At 42.7% G+C, this 23,243-nt stretch overlaps 1 protein-coding gene across 1 annotated transcript in view; it reads left to right on the top strand.

Moving 5' to 3' along the window:
- Window positions 1-216: 216 nt before the first annotated feature.
- The window catches only part of plcl1 (phospholipase C like 1), a 124,410-nt gene continuing 101,383 nt past the window's right edge, over window positions 217-23,243 (top strand). The window contains exon 1 of the mRNA XM_061723206.1: window positions 217-951. Within this exon, the coding sequence (XP_061579190.1) occupies window positions 772-951 (180 nt within the window). The 5' untranslated portion in view covers window positions 217-771. The remainder of the gene's footprint in view (window positions 952-23,243) is intronic.

A 23,243-nucleotide genomic window follows, 5' to 3' on the forward strand; every position in this document is an offset into this window, starting at 1 on the left:
TGTAAATCGACGCAGAGCCTACGCCGTAGGGTACGTGCGTAGCGTACGGCGTAACCTACAGCGTTTGCGTTGGTGTAACGCGGAACCATAAATCAGCCTCGCAGTCGCGCGTGTGGGAGGAGCCGGAGGGAGATTAGGGGAGGAGTGGCGGCCGGGAGGCGGCACGGCTGTCAGTGGTGTTCCAGTCCTCGTCAAAAAAGTCGCCTGTTGTCAATGCGAGCAGCAACCTGACGGTGGTCTCGGTCCGGATCTCCCTCCGCAGCGCAACTCCGGAGCGCCGCGCAGCTCCACACGCACCGACGGGGCTCCGGGTCGCCGTGGCAGCCTCGCAGCCTGGCAGGCAGCACTGGGTCGTTTCAAACATTTTCTTCTCCCCCCCTTTGCTCCTCACCACGGTTCCACCTCGCACGGAGACTTTTACGCACGCTTGGATGTCTTGACCGCCCGGCACACGGAGGAGAAGACTTGTTGCGCGTCCCCGGGGAGCGCAGCAGTCCAGCTTCCACACAGGTCTGAACCTGAGAGCAGATCTGAGGGGTTACAGGAGCGGGGATGGACTGTGGAGACCTCAGAGAAACGCGGATTAAAGCTCATAACCGAGGACATTTGGGGTGACCAGGTTCCTCCAGTGTGACAGACAGAGCAACAACAAATGGCATCCACGCTCAACAGAGGCAAACTTTACTTATTGGGTCAGATCCGACTAGTTGATTAATTCTTCTTCCCCGTGTGTTTGGAAGTGCGCCCTCCCCAGTCCCAGTCCTCGTCGACATGTCTGAGCGTGACGGCTGCGGAGACGGGCTGTGCGGCGACGGAGCGCCGGAGTTCATCCCGCCCAGGGCGTCCCGCGGCCGGCGCAGCGGAGTGGTCCCCCCGGCCGGAGCCCAGGACGCGGACTCCGTCCTGCTGGAGTCCGCCAGGGCAGCGCCCCGCCGGAGCAGCATCATCAAGGTACTGAAAACACCTCGTCTTCTCTCCCCATCTCAACTCAAAGCTTTTCCAATTCTTTTGTTTTGCTCATGGTTGCAAATACTGGCGCTCCTGCGTGCGTCACACTGATTCAGCAGAGCAGGTCTAAATCTGCTTGATTCATCACCCCTGAGGTCAAAGTCTGCACCTTCATTCCCCCGAAATCTGCATCTCATCATGCGTGTTTGCAGCATCAGGATGTCTCATAATAACACAGTTCTGCCTGATAATAATGACCCACATCTTTGGGTTTCAAAGCAGTCAATGCCTGGGAAGATGAGTAAGGTGGCTCAATCTTCCACAGGGGAAGGCAAGGGAGCATGTAAGGAGTTGGGTGTCCTCTTTGAAGAGTTACATTTATTCAAGGGTAAAGAGACTTGCAGGGGCACTTGATTCTGCTTCAATATGAATGCTTTTGCTCTCACTTTGGAGGAGCTTCCTCGGGTCAGATTTAATCTTCAACTGTAACTGGCCTCGGTCCCTGAGAGGGGCCTGCGACCTACTGTCATCATGCTGACATCATGCTCCTCCAGCCTCTCCCGCGGTCAGGTTGCAGGTCACCAGGCCACGCAGAGGATAGTCTCTAACCTATCAAGGGCTAATCCTCCTCCAACACAGGTGATGAATCACCTGTGTTGGTGAGGAGTCACCTGTGTTGGTGAGGAGTGTGACATGTCCATATAACCAAAGTGCCGTCGGTGTTTGCACTCGCCTTCCTAAAGGGAGTGAATCATCCAAACCATTTCTGAGTCGGAGACCGCTGATTGAAGTCAATGACCTTCTGAGCTTTTCTTCTCACCTGACACTCTTGGATCAGCCTCTGTATTTCTTCCGGTGGACAAGACCCATCTGACCCCCGAGTCTTCTGACTGCTGGGGAGGAAAAGGATGGAAGGGTGGACGGATGAATGAAAGGTGTTTAAAACTTTGAAGGTGGGGAGAGTCAAATTGAGTGTCTAACTATGCTTCTAAAACAGCTTCAGGGCTGTTAAAATAAGGAGCGTTCACAAGCATGCCAACTACAGAAAAAGAAACAAGTACTTTACTTAACTACATGTACAACTTCAAAATTAATTTTTCTGCTAATTTTAATCGAATTGATTTGATTTACCAGCCGTAGAGCTGCATCGCACAGTCATTACTTCTAGCTGTCAGGGGACTGAATTATTTTTAATTGAAAGACATTCATGATATTATATCTACACAGAGCCAGAACGCTTTTTAAATTGCAAAAAAAAGCCTTCTGAAACAAAAGTACATCTATCCATTTTTCATCCTCATCTTGTTCAGGGTCGTGGGGGCAGTAAAGAAGTTAAGTGTTGCACACAATCCTCTCAAAACCTGAAAATGGACTTTCTAAAACAGAAAATAGTTGTCGTCGGCTTTGATCCGATTCATTGAAGTCGTCTTCTTCTTCTTTAGTTTTTTCTAAAGGGCTTCCCACCAGGGATCCAATTAGTTAGGGTGTCAGGAGCCAGATTCTCCTATAAGTTTGAAGTGAAATCTGAAGTATCGTTAAAAGTAAATTTGAACAAAATAAAAACAAAGGGATGCACATCCGCCACAGAGAAACAGAAATGACTCGTGTATCGCCAACCAGATGGCAGTGATGTCATCTGAGCGGTCATTTTTTTTAATAGAAATTGGCAGATTTGTGCTTGTTTTCTTTTTGATGATTTCAGACTGTGTTGCTTTTTTTTCTCTCCTGACGATGAGCCTATTTTCATCGCTGCTGTGAATTATTTTATTCAATCCCACACTGCCTGCCCACAGGTGTTTCAGATGTTTTGCAGAAGGGCTGAAAGGTTAAGTAGGTATGGAGCTTTTAGAAAATAAACACAGCTGCACTCAAACTTGAACTTGTACATGCATCTAACTTATCGGATAACGATGATTTTGGAGGTCCACATTTGCATGATCCAGAGCAACTTGTTTTCCATCATAAAGCAGAAACACCGGAGAACAGATGTTGTCTATAATGAGCTCAGAGTTTACAGAAGGTCAATGAATTGGAGTTTCACTTGATCACAAAGCCCGTAGTGTTGGTGCACGGTCCCAAAACAAAAACCTTAGGGGACCATTTTTTTCATTTATGAACCACCCGAGCCCTGCGTTGACGACCTTCAGCTGAGTCACGCGCGCGTACCTGCACATGTGTTGGCTCTGCTGCTGCCTTTAATGAGGTGTAGTCTGAGGGCGAGGCGGCCCCCCGAACGGCTCCTATTACTACAAAAACTCCCGTTCACATGTGCCTGCGACACTCTACCGTAACATGTCGCCCTCTGTTTGTCTGAGTCACACACATGTGCAGGCCGCTACAGCTCCTCGTGTTCCAGGCTCTGAATTGGATGCAGGGATCTTATCTTCAGCTCGAGCGCTCGTATGGAGCCGATGGTCCAAACCCATCAAGTTTCTTTCCAGCGTTTTGATTCATGTGCTTCAAACTGAAACATCTGGGATTCATTAATGGCTAAAAAGGTTTGCTGTTTTGCTGTATATGTTTGTTTTTTTAAAATATGAACTTCTCAGGAATTCAACTTGTCATTTATGATGTCTGTGGGAAACTCAGGCTCTCCAATGTGATGTAACAGGCTTTCAGCAATGCATCGGCAGCGCGGGCCCGAGTTTATAGGAGGGGTTTGGACAAACGAGGGACAGGGGTGTGTGTGACATTCACCACACTTTCTGAGACATGTTTAAATACACAGGCTTAAGCAGAATTTTCACATGCCCCAAACTTGACTTGCCCGCTCGTTTTTCTTACAACTTATTGGTTTTAGACGTATTTACGCACAAACATCTGCACTTTCTCTTTAAGTTTACTGAAAATGTTAATACACGTAGGATTTTTAGGGTTAATTTATCTGGAATAGGAATTGTAATAGTTTTTTTTTGTTTTAAACATGGGGACTGGTTTGAGTTGACCTGGACGGGGCAGCTAACAGTGAGACTTGCAGGGCTGCTTCCTCCCATGAACATGAGCGTTGTTCAGAATAAGTGGCGACGGTTCGCCTTGGATTCACGGCTGATGTTCACGTACATATTGAACATCAGGAAACCTGTTCCAGGTGAGCCCTTACAGGGAGAAATGGTGTGGGAGTAGAGGTGTCAAAAGTATTCACATTCATTACTCAGGTAGAAGTATAGATACTAGAGTTTAAAAATACTCCTGTAGAAGTTGAAGTATCAACTCAAGTTTTTTACTCAAGTAAAAGTATAAAAGTACTGGTTACAAAACTACTTAAAGTATAAAAGTAAAAGTAATGTAAGGGGGAAAAAAGCCATTAAGGACAAAAGCCATTGAAAATGAATGCATCTTAGTATAATGCAAATATATTAAAGAACCATATATGTGTACTATTGAGCATTAACATGTGTTTCAGAGAGCAGGAGATATGATGACTAGTTGCCTATAAGTATTGTAATGGTGCAAAAAGTCAAACTTCAGAGGCATGTTATCATTTATCCTAACCTTTATTGGAATGTACATCCAAGTTTAGTTGCAGGAATCTGAGGGAACGGATGTAAGAACAAAACTGGACAAGAACATCTGAAACAACCACAACCAAATTCACTCTATCCGGATGGAGCAATTTAACTGGATAGTTTTTTTTAAAGGCCGAAATGAAATAGAGTAACGAGGCTGTTTTTAAAATGTAAGGAGTAAAAAGTACAGATAATTGCGTGAAAATGTAAGGAGTAAAATTAAAAAGTCGTCTGAAAAATAATTACTCCAGTGAAGTATAGATAACCAAAATTTCTACTTAAGTAAGGTAACAAAGTATTTGTACTTCGTTACTTGAAACCTCTGTGTGGGAGTGGTGTTTGTAGTAAAAACGTTAACAAGTGACATCGTGGAAGGAAATGTGCTACTAACAGTTCAATATTTGGGGTGCAGAGACGCTCCCTCACAGCAACATGTTTAGGAGTCCCTTGTCCTGTACTCTTACAGTTCTGGCTGCAGTCTATATTTGCACATATACATCTGTACAGCGGTATTAAGTGTCCAGAATTAGTTTTCTGCAGTCACATCTCTGGAAAACGCAGCGTACTGCATTCCCAGTATTCCACTGTGTCCTTATCAGATCTCCGGGCTCATCCATTCTCATTTCCCATTGATCTCACATTCCCCGTGACAAACATTTGAAGAGAAATGGTTTGAACTTGTTTTTCTTCAGTTTTATGATTTACTCTACATCTGGGACATCTCCTCTTCAACCGGTCTGATTAGCAGTCTTATTCCTGGAATTGTTTGGGTAATGTTATCTGGCACATTCCACATGTAAGACCAAAAAAAACTGTTATCATAGTATGTCATCAAGTGTCAGAATTACCTACAGAGATATCTTAAGCAGCTATGAGCAGACGTCCAAACGTCACCAGAGCAGAAACTTTCCAGCAAGTCGTGCTTTTTCACTTTTCATAAGTAAAAAAATGTCATTCTTTTTCATAAAGTTGTGTGCATCATTTTACAGAAGATAACAGAAGAAAATAAAACAACATCTGTTGTTTTGCAAGCTCAGACGTTCTTCTTGTTGCGTTCAGTGTTGATCAGATCATTTTTACCAAAACTGTGACTGACGGTTTCATAGTCTTTTTTTTTTTAATTGCAGCTTTTGTTGTGATGATCCAGCTGGGTGAAATCAGTATCCATTAAGCTTTGAAGGTTCTCCAGAATCTGTCCCCTCTTGACCCTCGGTGCCAGAAATAACTTTCTTATTCTGTCGTTTATTAATAAGAAATTAATTGTATGTGCCGGGTTGTGGAGAAAGTGCTCTGGGATCGCTTTAGGGCACGGGAGGGCAAATATGAGAGGAATGACAAGAAAGAATAATAGTTAAAAACAAGCAGGATAATCCCAGTTCACTACTTTCCAGAGAAATTAATTTGAGAACTCCCCTGAAGCAATGAATCTCTAAGTGATACAATATTTGAGAATCTGTGTTTGTCACTGCGTCCCTCATCATTCAGGCTTGTTACGTGGCTGACAGACGCTGCTCCATAGCGAGGACTGAGTTAGATGGACGGTAATCTCAATCAAGTTAAACACATTAGGCTCGGGCTATTACATTAATTTCCCCCCTAAAAGCCATCAGCAATTAGCTTACAGCATTACCGTGTAACAGTCCAGAAGGCAAACATGCTTTCCGTGGGAGTCGTGGATCCGTTCGCAGCGACGCAGGATTAACGTGAGAATGAAAACACACACGCAGGTTTTCCAGGATGAGTGTGACAGGGAATGCTCGGTTGGATGACTCCCCGACAGGCCGGTCTGTCTGCTGAGGGTTGAAGGACATCTCTGTTTGGTTTGCAGAGCAGAACGTTGTTCCCTCGCAAGTCAAGTGTCGGCATCATTGAGTTTCTTCGGTGGCTCGGGCCCCTGAGGAGTCAAATGAAAGATCTTCTTCTCAGGACACGACAGAAGCCTATTAAGAACTTGATGTGTCCACACCTGCAGTCGTAGCACTAGGGCTGGGGATCGATTCAAATGTCAAGAATCGATTCGATTCCGATTCTTAAGATTCAGAATTGATTATCAAGATTTGATTCGATCCGATTCGATTCCGATATTGATTTGGGTTAGTGTTATTAAAACAGTTTTTTGAGCTGTTGCATGAATTATATGACTGTAGTTATGCAAAATATTACTACTAGTATTATATTGAGATTCAACAGCAAGTATTGGCAGCTAATGATGCTGTAAGGACCAATCAGCTCCCAGAATGCTGATAGAACTGCTTTCAGAAACATCGTGGGGCAGAATTATCAAACAGATCCAGGGAGCAAACAGAGACGATGAAATCGGTTTTATTTTTTTCCCACATTCCGTTTTTATTTGTTCCATTTTCGGTCTATTTTGGTTTTTAATTTTTGAGCATTTGGTTTTTAGCATTTTTTGCAAATGTAACCCCAAGACAGTATATAAAGTAATGAAATATAGACAATTTATGCAATTATAACCTAACAATGTTTTCATACCTTTAAACATATTTAAAGGCAAAAACATGGCACCAGTTTTTCTCGTGTCCAACAAAACATTCCTTTCTTACATTCCTTCCTTCCAAAAAAATACATAAATTAAAAAAAAAAAGAAAAAAAATCGATCTTTAGACATATGAATCGATTTTTAGGAATTATTATGAAAATCGATTTAGAATTGGGAAATCGATTTTTTCAACACAGGCTTACGTAGCACTCTGTGACCCGGTGGGCTATGGCTGCAGTGGTGGTGGAGGACCGTACATCTGTGGTTATGTGTCTACATTTACTGCAGTCCTATCCCTCCGGTCCACTCTGTGAAACTGATTTTCTTTTTGACTAGTTGATGTCTGTTTTTGCTGTTCTGCAGAGAAATGACGTTGTTTATCACAAGCCCACATGTGCATCTTACCGACACAATACAAACAGGAGACGGCTGACGTAGTTGGGTACCGCGAAACTACCGTGGAGTCACTAGCGTCACGTGCGATGATGCAAAGCAGTAACACATCCGCCATCCAATGAAAGATCGGACTGCAGACTTTGTGGCGAGTGCAGCTCCACTTATGGTCCGGGACCGGAACCATGTGACTTCCAGTCAATGGAGAACCTTTCCCTGACATCTGACCATAACCCTAACCACTTGAGAGGTCACATAGTTCTGGTCTTCAAACCCAGATTATCTGATGGTTGATATGGTTAAACAAGCAGCATAACTTGAATAAACACTGTATCCCATAATGCAATGTTCCAATAAAGCGGAGGACAAATGAAATATAACTTTGTCCTTTAACGGGCTGCTTGCACACATAATGAGCATTCAACCTTAAGGTTAAATAAAAGTGAAATTAAGAAAAAGGAAATGAATGTCCCTTTAGCAGATGATTGTGAAGTTGAAAAATGCAAAGTACACAGATGTGGCTCTGATCCATCGCTGGAAGTCATGGAAAAGTCATGGAATTTCATATGAAGGCCACTGTGGGAGCCTTGTTTATGTTTGATATGAGTTTATTTTTGTCTCTTCTCAGACAGCGTGCCATGTGGACTCCTTATCCTGCTCTGTCTGCGTCTACTTTCCCATCTGCACTCATTGAAACTTTCCAATCTTCACTTCGGTGTCCTCTCTTCTGCCTCTTCCTGCATTGTTGTAGCTATTCTCTGGCTCTCCGTCGGCCTCGCGCTCTGCCGAGAAGTGGACGACGATTTTGTTTGCGTCGCACCTCTGGAAACCGGTCAGGCGCAATGACAATGGGTCCCCTGTGGCCGTGTACGTTACTTTCTGAGGGCCCTCTGTCTCCCAGTATCACTCAGCTACTGGTGCCGTGTCTCTCGGGGGGGAACGGACCTCATCACAGCTGCCGGTCAGGAGTTTGTGTGAGCGCGAGGAACAGGAGACAAAGCACACGTAGAAACACATTTGTTATTGTTAACATTTCTCAATGCGAGTCCGTCTCTCGGCCTTGGAGGGATTAGAAACAGGCTGGAAACAGTAGACCCCCTTAACTCCTTCGACAAAATGTAATTTTCTTGCAAACACAAGACAGGAACCTCTTCCAGGAGGTTGGGTTTTTCAGGGGTTCCTTTCCTGGGCCTCCTCAGTTTCCACCACAGGAACCAGGACTAAACAGAGTCACAAGGGGATAATTTCATCCCTTTTGTAGAAAGGAGACTCCTAAGATTGTCCAGAACCTCCAGGGTGGGGCTGAGATCCCTGAACATGTTCTAGATGCTGCTCGTTCCAACGGATTGTGGATTGGAAAAACACAGTCTGGTGGTTCAGGGAAAACCCAAATAAAAAGTGTTTATCTGCCTTGCATATTTCATCTAGTAAGATGAAGAAAAACATATGTATATCTTGAACTTAAAGATAAATTATTTGAAAGTACTTCAGAGAAATCGCATCATAGAATAATAAAACCTCTATTGTCTTGCAATAACCAGGTAATTGTACATAACACGACAAAAAGACTTCCTCCCACAGCCAGCAGGGTTTAAGATGAAAATGTCAGACGGTTCAGAGGGATGGCCTGATATTACCAGTTACATCTGCCATTCGACTTAATTTAATGATTTGCAGGCTGAGGCAGAGAATTGAATGCTGGTCAAGATCTCATATTTTCCTTCTGTAACAACGCTGTACGTTTATGCTCTGACTGCTTGTTCAGATGAGATATTTTTGAATTTCTATGTAACTCTCCAATGATACTGTGAGAAAATAAAAGGTTTCTCGGGTTAACAGGTAAACAGGTATTTCTGTTATGGCATTTATGTATTGAAATAAGAAATGCCCACAATTTTTGTATTTAACAATTTCTAGATATTTATTTTCTCATCATTATGGATACTTGAAATTGTGTGAAGGCTGAGATGCTGAATACTGAACTCTGCTGAACCTGTGACGTTTGGCTGGATTTGAATCAGGGTCCACATCTCCAATGGCTGTTCATGGAGAACATGCTTAACCCACTGAGCTGTCTGGCTTGTCCTGCAGGGTTCAGCAGTTCAGTGGAGATCAACCCATTTTTCCATCCAGCCTCCAGTGGCCAATGCTGAATTTTAGTTCATGGTTGGTGCTTGGTATTGAGTGGAGCTCCACTGACCTCCACTCTAGACGGGAACCATCAGTGGAGCTCCACTCTACAGAACGGGTTTTTCGGCCGAAGTGGTTCCAGTTCTAGTTCAGTGCTAGTGCCAGGCTTAGCACCAGTTCTTTGGTTTTTGACCGCCGGCTGCGAATCCACCGACTCGGTGCCGCTGACCCCAAAACCTTGCTGGTCCAGATGCAAAAACCCCTAAGTAACGGTGTAGGCCGTGGTGATTGTAACCAATCAGATCTATGCAACCGCCATTTTGAAACCACCTCTGTGAGTTTAAAACAAATATCATATGGGGAAAGTCTGGATCCATTCTCACTGATTTAATCATGCAATCAGTAGAAAGAGGTCTACTGTACAGCAAACATGTGACGACAAAAAGACTTTGGTCCTGAAACGCAAATGCCGTATGTGTCGATGGTGGAAACTTGCACAAAGTCAATCCCGGACTCCAAACAAGGCACATGCACTTCGATTTCACTTTTTCGCAAATGAAACGTGAAATAAAGGAACCGCTGGGTGGTGTTTCCATTGAATGGTGTTTCTTTTTATGAGCGTTAACCTAATTTTCTCTACGTATCTCTGTAACTCACCTCATCTCACCCAGCAAGACTTCTCTTCAAAACAGGAAAAAAGATTGTGACTTTGAAGATGGACGACACATCTTTAGTGTTTGGCAAATTATTGAGACTGCTGCTGTTTGGAAAATAGTCAGCAACGCAGCGGGTGATGTAGGGTGTTGCAGTAATGTATAATGATTAAGCAGTGCTATAGCACGACTACATCATATTAATGAGGCCAGGAACAGCTAGAAACCAGTTTTTGATGACTTTAGTTTGATGGGCAAATCCCAGAGATGTACAAATGCAAAAAAGTGTTTCCATTACACTTTGGCAATAAACTGGATTATCAACATGTCTGTAAAACCACCTCCATGAAAGCGTGAAAAAGTTTTTGCGATACAGTATTTAGCTTTTTTCGAATTAGAGACATTTCTATTACAGGTTTTTCTTTGAGATGTTTAGGTTTCACGCTCCTTTTACGGATGTCCTGCTTAAAGGAGCCGTCTGTAAGAAATGTCCAAAACTGGTACTGCAGTCACTTTCAAAATATTGTTGAGCGGCGTGTACCCTCCCCCTCCTCCCCCCGACCAGAGGTTGCCAGGTAGGCTGCAGAATGCAGCAGGAACGTAGGCTGCCATGGCTGCGATAATTAGAGCCGAGCTGGCAACCCGGATGCCGAAACAATACTGACTTGGTGATTGGAAGATAGGTGGAGGGTGGAGCTTCAGAAACAATACTGACTTGGTGATTGGGAGATAGGTGGAGGGTGGAGCTTCAGAAACAATACTGACTTGGTGATTGGGAGATAGGTGGAGGGTGGAGCTTCAGAAACAATACTGACTTGGTGATTGGGAGATAGGTGGAGGGTGGAGCTTCAGAAACAATACTGACTTGGTGATTGGGAGATAGGTGGAGGGTGGAGCTTCAGAAACAATACTGACTTGGTGATTGGGAGATAGGTGGAGGGTGGAGCTTCAGAAACAATACTGACTTGGTGATTGGGAGATAGGTGGAGGGTGGAGCTTCAGAAACAATACTGACTTGGTGATTGGGAGATAGGTGGAGGGTGGAGCTTCAGAAACAATACTGACTTGGTGATTGGGAGATAGGTGGAGGGTGGAGCTTCAGGCCAAAACAAAAAATGACAACATAAACATCAGTTGAGGGCTGCAACTCCTTTTTTTAAACTGGAATATCCTGGCTTGAGTGCTGTTGTCAGTGACATAAGTATTTGAAATGAACATGATTTTTAAATGTCTGTTGACATATCGGGGTCATTTTATGATTCGTTTTAATATTGCTCTTACATACAGCTCCTTTAACATAACCTAGCATTCTGATTGGAGCTCTCCAATGCTCTGTGGCCAGTGGAAAAGCAATTCAGTTCTTTGAAGAACCTGCACCACCACTGGTTTTCAGTTGGTCCACACAAGCCCTATAAGTCTGGAGCCAGGTCTTTCTCATGCTGGATGTCTTTCTGGCTTGCAGCGTCACATGTGATGCTAGTGATGCCATGACTACTTGCTTTTGCAGCCAGCCTCTAGTGGCCAGTCCAGGAACTGAAACTCTTAACAATGATTTTTAACTTCAAGAATAATATAAAGCATGTGTAATTGAACATTTTTTAAAGAATATATAGATGTGGTTTAGATATAAGAATTATATAACTGCGGGGCCATGCAGAATGATGTTCATGCATGTTCAAATGAATAGATCTTCTTTCAGGGTTCGATAAAGTAATTTTGAATTGAACTGAATGCCTCTGGTTTCCATGGCGATTGATTGAATCACACCCTGTAGTAAAAAAGTAAACAGAATGGGGCGTCGCTTTGGAACTGTGATGTCATATTGTGATGTCAACAGTTTCCATGACAACTTTGTTTGACCATATACCTCCATGATTCCAATACTTAAATCAGACGATTCTCAACGTTCAGGTTGGCAAGAAGCAAAAGCAGACAGCTGAAAAACACAACTGTTACGACAAATCATAGTTTTCTTCAAAATATCCTTTAATTTCTTTAAAATGTCACGTCAACCATCAAGATTCCCGTCCGGGAGGCAAGAGAGGAGTCGGGGAAATAGACAGAACTTTATGGAGGACAACAACCAATTTCTCCATGAGGAAATGAACAGGTTGAATTTCTTGATACATCAAGAGAGGGCCAAACGCTCAGAGCAAACCTGGATCGCAGACGGACTTTGCAGCGAACTGGAAGAAGCAAGAGCCCAGTTGGAAAGACAGAAATCCCTGACAGAAATGTTCGTCAACAAGGGTGCAGAGAAGAGGAGGGAGTTGGAGAGCCTGCAGAAGTGCACAGATGCAGAGACTCTCAGAATCGCTGAAACGGGTTTGGAGGCACACAATGAAATCAAACACAAGAACAAGAAGGTGCTGCATGGACACTATGACGAGCTAAAAGCAGCTCTTATTGACAGCCAGGAAAAGCTTTCCAGCGATCTCCAGACTGAACTCCAGAAAAACAAAGCTTTCCAAGAAGAGCTGGACAGAGCAAGGACTTCATATCAGGACCTGAACGTGAGACACCAAACCAACATCCTGGCGATGACGAGGAAGGCTGAGACTCTTCAACAAGAACTTGAAAAAGAAATGAAGTCTCATGCAGACAAAATGGCCCAAGATCAACACGCCATCAAGACCCTGAGAGCTGAGCAGGACACGATCCGTCACAACATGAAGCAGGAGATCACCTCCCTGCAACAAACCTCAAAGGACGCAGAGATGTGCTTAAAGGCAAAGCTGCAACACATCAAACGTTCATACGGAGGTCTCAGCTACAAGTATGAAACTGATGTTGTCACAGTTAGGAGACAGGCCGACTCTTATCAGCAGCAGCTCCACGGAGAAATTCAGGCTCACGTGCAAACGGTGAGCCTGAACGCAGAATTATTGAACCAGATGAAAGCTGAGCCTGCAGCTCTGAGTCAAACAATGACTCAGGAAATGACTTGTTTCACACAGACTTCCACCAGAACAGAGAGAGTTTTTCAGGCAGAGGTGGAGCATCTAAAAACACAGCTCAAGAGGCAAATCTCCCAAACCGATGAGCTCACGTCTGAACTTCAGAGCAGAGATGAGTTCAGTCCTCCCAAAAGAAAAAGAGCCAGACGTCAGGAGCCGAACCAGGAACAAGTGTTGGTCCCAGCGTTCTTCCCTGAGCCTGAACCCATCAGGAAGATTCAGCTGTCTGCAGAACCGGTCCCACAAGCAAACCATGAACCCCGACCCATGGATGTGACTCAGATGTCTGAAGACCTCAACCCAGAAGACAGTAACTTTGAACCTGAACCCATGAACACAGCTGAAGTCTCCAAAGACACCGTCCCACAGATGAGGGCCAAGTCTCCTTCAGTCTGGAAAAAGGCGCGTCACTTTCTGGGCTCGAGGAAACGGGACACATGAGAGACAAAGAAGAGCACATCCAAGGAAAGCACCGAAGGTCATCTTCTTTCCCACTAACGTCACAGAAAATAACATTTTAATGTAAATTCTGGATCCAAAATGGATCCATTAGTCCGTACCTAATCAAATACATGTATTGGATTGTACTGAATGTTAAATAAAATGTCAGTAGCCTATAAATGTCATTATTATGTCCTGAAATGTTCTGTAACATGAGTTTACATCCATTAAGGAAAATTAAACAGGTAAAATGTTTACTTTTCATTTTGTCTGAACTTTCTATCATTAGAAGAAAAGACCACAAAATACAATTATTTTTTTTATTTTAAAGCACATTTCTGATTATTCAGTTGTCCTCTGCAGCTGAAGTTAGATTGTTCTTGACTACAATAAAGTAAAACAGGAAAATAATGGATAGATTGAAAAGGTTCATGCTACCTTGGAGAAACTGACTGATGAACTGCAGCATCTACTTTCTTGTCAGGTGAGGGGGATGGAAAACAAACAACCTTAAGGTTTGTGGAGAACAAAAGGATTTTATTGAAATACTGGAAAGCAAATGCATATTTTTACTGATTGAAAACAAAGTGTTGCGTCTTCTCTGTTATGGAACATTTAACGGTGCACAAAGAAGACCCTTCGCAGCTTCGTCTCTATTCATCGACGGTGTCAATGGATTGACTGAAATTTGACGGAAACTAGAAAAATTGCATTTTCTTTGAAGATGTAGGTGTGTGTACTAACTGAACTCTGCTGAAACTGTGTATGGCTGGATTTGAACCGGTGCCCCCGCCTACGAGGCCTGTTCAAGGACCCCCGTGCTTCACCAACTGAGCCTTCAGAGTCCACCAACAAGCGACGGAGGTATTTCTGAGAAGAAATAAGCATAAGATACATTCTATAAAAGTATAAATTGTATATATATATATAATTGCATAAGATGTATAACTGTACACAGGTATAACTAGTATTTTTTTACCATAGATGTGGGGCATGAAGAGGTTTGAACCTTTGCATACCGTAAAACACCAAATAAAGGCCCAAGCGTTTATTTGCTTAAACTGCTCAAATCAACAAGCATTTATTTGGGACCTGCGTTTATTAATTGTGTGTCTCCATTCAAGCCAAATCTTATTCAAGCCGTTTCTCTTCAGGAATGGATCTAGCCAGCGAGCGCTAGCCGCCAACGGCTTCTCTGATACAACTCTTTCTGCGACTCACGCTGGTGTCTGGCACGCTTGAAGTATCCATACTAAGACAAAAGAGAGAGGCAAAAGAGGTAAGCGAAGAGCTAGAGGCTCATAGCTTCTCGCTCTTCACTCACCTCTTTTGCCTCCTTTTTCCCCCTTCATCTTTGATACAAGAGCCGCTCAACTTCATAACACGTCATCAGTGAGGTCACTCTGAAATTAAATAAATGGTCACACACTTTTCAATTCGTTTAAGGTTATTTGTTTGTGTTTAGGTAGGCTGTATTTGCATACGGTAGAATATTTTTTCGGCCACCACAAAAACAATGTTTGACCCGGCCTTTATTTGGAATGGGCGGATAATTGGGACTTTGCCATTATTTTAAGTTTTACGGTAATTTATTTGAACACAATATATTTGAAGTTAAATGAGGGCAGTGTTGTTGGACTGATGAAGACAGAGAAATTCCTCTTTTTACACCTTTCTACCCACATCCTTGCCTGTAAACCCGTCCTCGAGTTCTGAGCTTCTGACTTTTGTTCTCCGTCCTATTTGAGGTTTCCCTGTGAACACGGAGGAAGGAGAGGAAATGTCCCGTAGAGGGAAGGAAGCGTCTCCAGGACGGAGGGAGATGTGGGCAGATGAACACTCGGCGAGATTCACTGGTTTGTAGAAAGCCAAGTGCTGAGGGGTGAGGCGAAATGCTAAAAAAGGGCTGGAAAAATGGAGAAACAGTCGCCCAGGCAGATGCGGTTGTGTGTCGGCTCAGCGGTGCGTGGTGTCACCTCACGGCGGATGGATGGGGAAAACTCCAGAGACTGCTTCGCTTTGCTATGCTGGGTTTCAGCCTGGAGCGCACCACACAAACAACACATCAAACACGCCACACACGGAGAGTGACAGAAGAGCGGCTCGCGATGTGCTTGTTAGTTTGAGCCCTGCCTTCCTAACAATAGAGATGTCACCCCGCCAGAAATGTCACGCCTGTACTGGATGATATAATGTGTTTTCTATAAAGTAATTAACTAAAAATCCACTGATTCTTATATTCCTGAACTGCAGATTCCAGTTTTCTGATTCCAACTGTCTTTCTAAGAATTGTAATCAACTGCGTGCCGTGATGTAATCAATTTGAGAGGAGGCCGAGAAGGAAGTTTGCACCAGATTTTCTCGTGATTGTCATGGCGAATGTGAGGTCGCTGCCAAATAAAATTGAATGAAACTCTGATTAATGACAAGGACAAAGTGAGAACACGAAGAATGCAGTGGTGTTTTTTAGTGAATCATGGCTCCAGCTCGTCTCTGCAGAGACTCCAGACGGAGCAGGGAGGGCAAAGTAGGGACTAGTTCTTGGCATTTAATTGAATTGGCAACAACATGCAGCAAAGTGCCACGGCCTTGGAGTCGAACCTGAACCAGCTGCATTCAGGAGTACAGGCTCTACATATGTGATGCCTGCTCATCCAGTCTGGTTTCCAGAGGGATTGCAGCCCCTGGTAACGGCAGATGGTGTGATCCTGGACGTGATACTGTCCCTGTACCCCTGACACAGAGCTGTTAGCTGTGAGTTCACCTGCGCTACCTGCGCTACCTGCCAACGCTACACGTGACATCATCAGCTCAGTTGTTGCCAGTTTACAAAGACAGCTACCCATGCGTTAATGGAGATCTGTGGAGGTTTTAATCATGCCTGTGTCGCTTTCTCTCTCTGCTACAACTTTACAGCTGTTTGGGAACCAAATCTGATCAAATAATATTTAATTATGCAATAATCAAATCACCCCTCTGGGATTAATGAAGTATTGTTTAGCTCAATCCCCGTGGTCTTGTGTTTTTACTCCAACTGACATATTGTTTTACAAAGCCAGCGGGTGTGTCCCGATTTACCAGAAAGTTGAGTCTGGTCTGGTTGTGTGTGTTAGACTGGGCAGACTTCTCGTGTGTGTGTGCGCGCTTCGCTCTTTCACAGAGGAGGAATGCTACGTGGCTGCCAGAGTCAGCCGCTGTGACATCAGTGGGACCAGTGGAGATCCCTGCCATCGCACTTGCTGCCATGGCAACCTCACACGGGACAAAACTCCCTCTAAACTCCCCTCTAATCCCAAGTCACCCCCTCCTCTCCAACTCCACCCTGCCAAAGTGTCAGTGAGCATTATTACTCATATTGCCTGGAGAAGAGAAATGAGCTCAAAAGAAGCATGTCGTGGGTATTCTTCAGGTGTTCCTTGTGTCAGTCAGCTACTAGAGGCTGGAGAATGTGGTTTAAGGTTTGAAGTAGTTATTTAGAATTAGAAAACAAATATATAGTAAAAACAATTGTTTCTAAGACACCTTCACTGAACATTTGATTTAGTTTTTAGTACTAAGCAGTTATTTTAAACAGTTTCTCCTCCAGGATGGGCTAAGATAAAGCATTTCCTCATAGATGAAGGCAAGGCAAGTTCATTTGTGAAGCACTTTTCAGCAACAAGGCTATTCAAGGTGCTTTAAGTCGTGAAAAGTAAAGAGGAAAAAAATATTATGACTTACAATGTGGTGGCAGAATAAATAGTAAACTAGAGTTACAATTGAGTACTAAAAAAGTTAAATTCAGAATTCAGAATAGTTTAAATATTTCCGTCAAAGGCAGCTGTAAACAGATGAGTTTTTAATCTTGATTTAAAGGAACTGAGGGTTTCTGCTTCCTGCAGTTTTCTGGAAGTTTGTTCCAGATCTGCTGAGCATAGAAAGCTGAATGCTGCTTCTCCGTGTTTGGTTCTGATTCTGGGGACACTAAACCATTCAGTGATTTTTAAACTGACAGAAGTATTTTAAAGTATATTCTCTGAGGTACAGGGAGCCAATGTGAAGATGTCAGAACTGGAGTGATGTGGTCCACTCACTTTCTTGGTTCTGGTGAGAACCCGTGCAGCAGCATTCTGGATCAGCTGTAGCTGTCTGATTAACTTTTTAGGCAGACCTGTGAAGACTCTGTTGCTCAACTTTGTGTTCAACTGAAGAAAATTATAACACATCCACTCATTGATTTGTTCCATGCGTCTTCTCAACATTTGTGAGGGCTCTTTCTCTCCTGGTGGCCTTGTAATGTAAAGTTGTGTGTCATCTGCATAGTTATGGTAACTTATCTTGTTGTTTATTATTATTTTAGCTAGCTGAAGCATGTTAAATAGGAAGGGTCCTAGGGTAGAATCTTGGGGAACTCCACATGTAATTTATGTTGATTCCAATATAAAGTTCCCTATTGACACAAAGTACTCCTTGTCCTTTATGTAAGACTCAAACCAGTCAAGTATTGGGCCAGAAAGTCCGACCCAATTCTCCAATCACTCTAGTAATATACTATGATCAACAGTGTGGGGGGCCCGGAAACCGGATTGGAAGATGTCAAAGCGGTTGGTCAGAGTTAAGAAAGTATTTAACTGTTGAAACACAGCTTTTTCAATAACCTTACTTGAGATGACTCTATAATTTTACATTAGAAACTTGTCCAGTTCTATATGAACAGTCGGGCTTTATTTTTGAACTTAAATATACGATGAGTGAGCAAATAAAGGATTATCAGGAGAACCGATCCATGTCGGTTCACCTCGCCATGAAGCAAACTATACACGGGTGTATTCCACAACACAGGATCTTCTTCCTGTATATATTCATTTCTTCTGTTATTAATAAGTGTTGAGGACGTGGTTTAAAGTAACTCATCTAGTAATGATTTGTGTGATTTGTGTAGATTTGTGTGGAAAGAATCTGAAGCAAGGAGGACATGACACAAGTGCCTGGCATTAATGTTTGCATACGGTTTGACGTACATGCACGAAAATTGGTACACACCTGTATCATGTCGCAACTTAAAGAAAAGTTTCCTGGCGGCATGGCCGAAACCGAACAGGAAGTCGGCCATTTTTGAATTAATCGTGTAATTTTGGCGCAATTTATGCCATTTCTTCGGCCGTTAATGCGGCCCGAACCGTAACGTGCACCCAGGTGTGTTATACATCAAAATGTGCGTCTAGATCCTGCGACGATGCGCCTTACTTTTCTCAGTCAAAAGCGTTACCGTGGCGACGATAGAAGCCAAAAAGCGCAGCCCCCCTTCATCTGATTGGTCCATATTTGATAGTTCCTACTTTCTGCCATAACTTGGTTTGGTTTGACATAGAGAGTCGTGGGTGGTGTCATCTGACTCAGTTTTGAGTCCTTGACCATAATTGGTGCAAATTAGCCCCGCCCCTTCTTCTGATTGGTCGATATTTGATAGTTCCTATTTTCTGCGATAACCTTTGAATGCTTTGACATAAAGAGTGGTGTCATCAGACTTAGTTTTGAGTCCTTGACTTTTATTGGTGAAAATTGCACGCACAAGGGCCCGTTCATCGGTGCTTGCAGCTTTAATTCAGCTTTATAATTGTGGCAGGAATTGTTGCCACAATAAATGTTTTATATAAAGATTTTATTTTCTTGCTACAGTAAAATAAACACCTTTTATACAAGAATGAAGTCATGTAGTTTGTTCCTCCTGTATGTCTGCTTGTCTTCTCTCTGCTCGCTTCGCATGGTTATCCATGTCGTGTGAAACAGATCTGCTGCATAAAGAACATTTAATGATAAAACATGATTGACTGTCAAGAGGGCTGATGAAGGAAACCCACACAGGGACAGTTAATCTCCCATGTGAGGCAGCAGCACCTGACATTTGTCCTCACATTAAGAGTAACAACCACAATATTTCAAATTCACTTTTGAGAAGCTGAAACTATTTCATGTATTTCAGCTGGATATACTTAATGTTGCTTCGCAAGTGCTTATGACCTTCTATTGACTGATTAAATGATTAGTCAAGTGAACGATTATAATAAGTCTTCTTTTTTGGCTTTCCTCTTCAGGGCTCGCCAGTTTCCATCTTACCCCGTCTTCGGCAGCTTCCTTTGTCACACCAACCATCTGCATGTCGTCTTTAACCACGTCCAGACATCTGCTCTTTGGTCTTTCCCTTGCCCCCCTACCTGGCAGCTCCATCTCCAGCATTCTTCTACCAACCTCTCCATGTCTCCAAACCGTCTCAATCTAGCCTCTTACTTTATCTCTAAGTTTGTTCCTCTGAAGTGGTCGTTTCTAATCCTATTGATCGTTGTTACCCCCAAAGAAACCCTTGCCACCTTTAGCTCTGCTTCTTGTCTCCTGGCCAGTGCTGCTGTCTCCAAGCCATTGAGAAAGGCTGGTTTTACTACTGTCTTGTAAACCTTTCCTGTACGTTCACTGCTACTTTTCTATCACAGATAACTCCAGAAACTCTTCTCCACCCACTCCAACCTACATGGACTCTCTTCCTCACCTCTTTTCCACACTCTCTGATTAAACTCCTGCACCTGCTTCATCACTGTTCCTTGCATCCTTATCATTCCAACTGCTTCCGGCTGATTTTACCTCCTCTCAACCTATCCATCACTGTGGTAGATGAGAAGGGGCCCAGAACCGATCCCTGATGCACTCCCGCTTTCACTGAAACCGCTCTGTGACTCCTACTGCGCACTGCCTCATTTCTGTCGTACTGCCCTCATACATCCCCTGTATTATTTTAAGAGGCTTTTCTACCATTTCAGAGTTCGTCATGCAGTATCATAACTCTTCACTCAGTACTCTTTCAACTGCTTTCTCTAAATGCTCAAAATGCCCTTCTGACTTTCTCTTTACTTTTTAATCAGCATTTTCAAATCCAGTGCTCTTAATCAGTCATGATAATTAGTAGTTCTAATTGGCTCCAATTAGTGGATTCTGAGCTTAGGGACTGGATTACTAGGCAAATTGTCCTTTGTTTATGTGTTCTTTAGGAATAAAACCATTTTTAAAATTTCAATTCAGCATCTGCCCATCATCTTTCTGATGTGTCTTGTGGATTTGAACTTCATGCCAGCTTTACAACAAGTTACTAGGTTCTTTATATTGCCTCAGCTTATATTTAGACATCGCGTCATGCTGCTTTCTGTTTCCGATTTGTAGTGGCAGTCGAGCTCTTAGAACAAGTCCAACAACATCCATTCAAAGCTGATATTTATTTTATTCTCCAGTTTTCAGTTTCACAGAGGCACAGGGAAAAGAAAATTCTCTCTCATGTGTCTGATCCATCGAAGCCAAAGTTGTTTATTCAGCCTTCCAGTTGTACAGCTGTTTCTGAGTTTCTGTGTTTGAGAATGTTTTAACTGAAACGCAGCACATCCCAAACTTTTGAAGGTTAAATGTGGCAATTGTGAAATGTGAAATGGCTGCTCAGTACAACAAAATGTCTAAAAATTATTTTGAGACATTTTTCTTTAAAAGGATTCCGTAATACTGTGGCTTCGTTTATGAATGCTTTATTATTAAAAACGGCTTGATTGTACATTCTTTACATTTCCTTCATAATTAATTTTTTCAGTTAAGGTTTCAGACAATAGATCAAAACATCTTGATATACATCTGTTTTGTCTTGATGTCTTTGTGTGCCCACTGTAATTGTATCCATTGTATACGTTTATCTTAATGGCTATGTATGAATAAACTCAACTTGAAACTTAAACTTGAAACTTGTAAAGAGACACAGTTACTTAATTTTATTGTACTGCAAGATAAAAAAAAAACCCAGTGAAAACATTTCCCTTCTTTCATAATGTCTGTGCATGTTTTGTTTTTCTCATCCTTACAGTTTGTGATTTGACTGTTTGGATGACATTTTATCATTATTTCTGTAACGACTCTGTCATTTCTCCATCTTCATCTCTAGTCTTGCCATCCCAAGTTTTAAATCAGCCTTGCACAGAAAGTTGCGTGAAGGCAGAGAGGAGATGGAAGTGATAAAGATGTGAAGGTTGTTTTGTGAGGAACAAGTGGAAAGGACACAAATCAATGTGACTCGTTGCGAGGAAATGGTAAACAGAGGCTAGAGCAGAGGAAATGGAGCAAAACTGGATATGTGGAAACGAACGGAGCTTTCCAGTGCTTGTTCATCGGCCCATGATAACTCAAAGTTACTACCTGCTCTAGTTTTGTTTTTGAGTTGACTTCTTTGCTCTTGTTTTTCTCTTGTTGGTCGTGGCTCCACGTCAGTTTTGGTTTATTATTTTGGTTCTTGTGCAGCTTAATTCGGCAACTGCAAGCAGGGTTCTTTCCGCCTGGTGAATGTAAGGTGCTCGCAAGCAGGTTTCATCATGCTCTGGACATTTGGCACAAATGTGGTGAGGTGTAGGTGTTTTGCTCTGTGCTCTGTGTATGTAAGGTCAGATGGCATTACCATGGCAACTTAAGAAATAAACAAACAAAGCAAACGTATATTTTTTTGCTATGGATTCTCAGTTGTCAGTGTCTTAAGACTAATTTTCTCTTCTCTGATATTTTTTAATAATATTTGCGATGTTAGCATGTCCCTCAAGCATAACAGGATAACGTAACGGTATAACATAACAAATACACAAGTCCAAACTTTGCATACTAACAAATATACTAAAAATGCTGTTAGCTTTAAAGACATGACATTAGTTGCTACATCAATGAAAAGAAAATGACACAAGCTGCCGCTGTCAAAGTTAGTTTATGAAGGTATCAGCAGCTATTTAGACCACAACAAGACGATGTTCATCAAGTTTATAGAAAATGACACAAGTTGATGTTTCAGTACATTCTGTTTAAAGGATATCTGACAGTGTCAGCTTCTGTGTTTGCCAGATAAGTGTACTTTACAGTTAAGTGACTTAAATAAGCTAATGACAGCTCTGAGTGTTGGATGGAGCACTGCTGTCACACGTAACAAAAATAAACATTTCATAGTAATTATTGATTTATATTGAATTATGTGTAGAGATGTCATCTGTGGGTTTGATCCATCCATCCATCCATCCATCCATCCATCCATCCATCCATCCATCCATCCATCCATCCATCCATCCATCCATCCATCCATCCATCCATCCATCCATCCATCCATCCATCCATCCATCCATCCATCCATCCATCCATCCATCCATCCATCCATCCATCCATCCATCCATCCATCCATCCATCCATCCATCCATCCATCCATCCATCCATCCATCCATCCATCCATCAGTTCATTGGGCCACACACATTCACATTTATGTCGAGGGTCAATTCCAAATCATCAGTTCATCAAACAAGCATTTTTTACATGTTTTGGGACTGTGGGAGAAAGCTGAAGTATCTGCAGGGACACCCACACAAGCACGGGGAGAAAAAGAAACATCCACACAGAAAAGGTCCCTGCTGGGATTTGAGCTGGGAACTTTCTTTTTTACAATGGAATAAATGAATGAATAACTTCATTCAGTTTTTTTTTAAAGGATATATAGTTATAGAGTAACGGATTGTGTCTAAATATATATGAAAAGGCACTTATATTTAACAGAAATCTGCAAAAATCTGAAAGACGAATATTTTGAAGCTCATTGTTTGTTGTTGCCCAGCCTGTGAAATCTAAGGAACAAACCCTGAAAATCAGAAATCCAACGAAAATACATAAATCATAACGCTTTGATCA

The sequence above is a fragment of the Cololabis saira genome, chromosome 6 (assembly GCF_033807715.1).
Source record: "Cololabis saira isolate AMF1-May2022 chromosome 6, fColSai1.1, whole genome shotgun sequence".
Classification (NCBI taxonomy): Eukaryota; Metazoa; Chordata; class Actinopteri; order Beloniformes; family Belonidae; genus Cololabis; species Cololabis saira.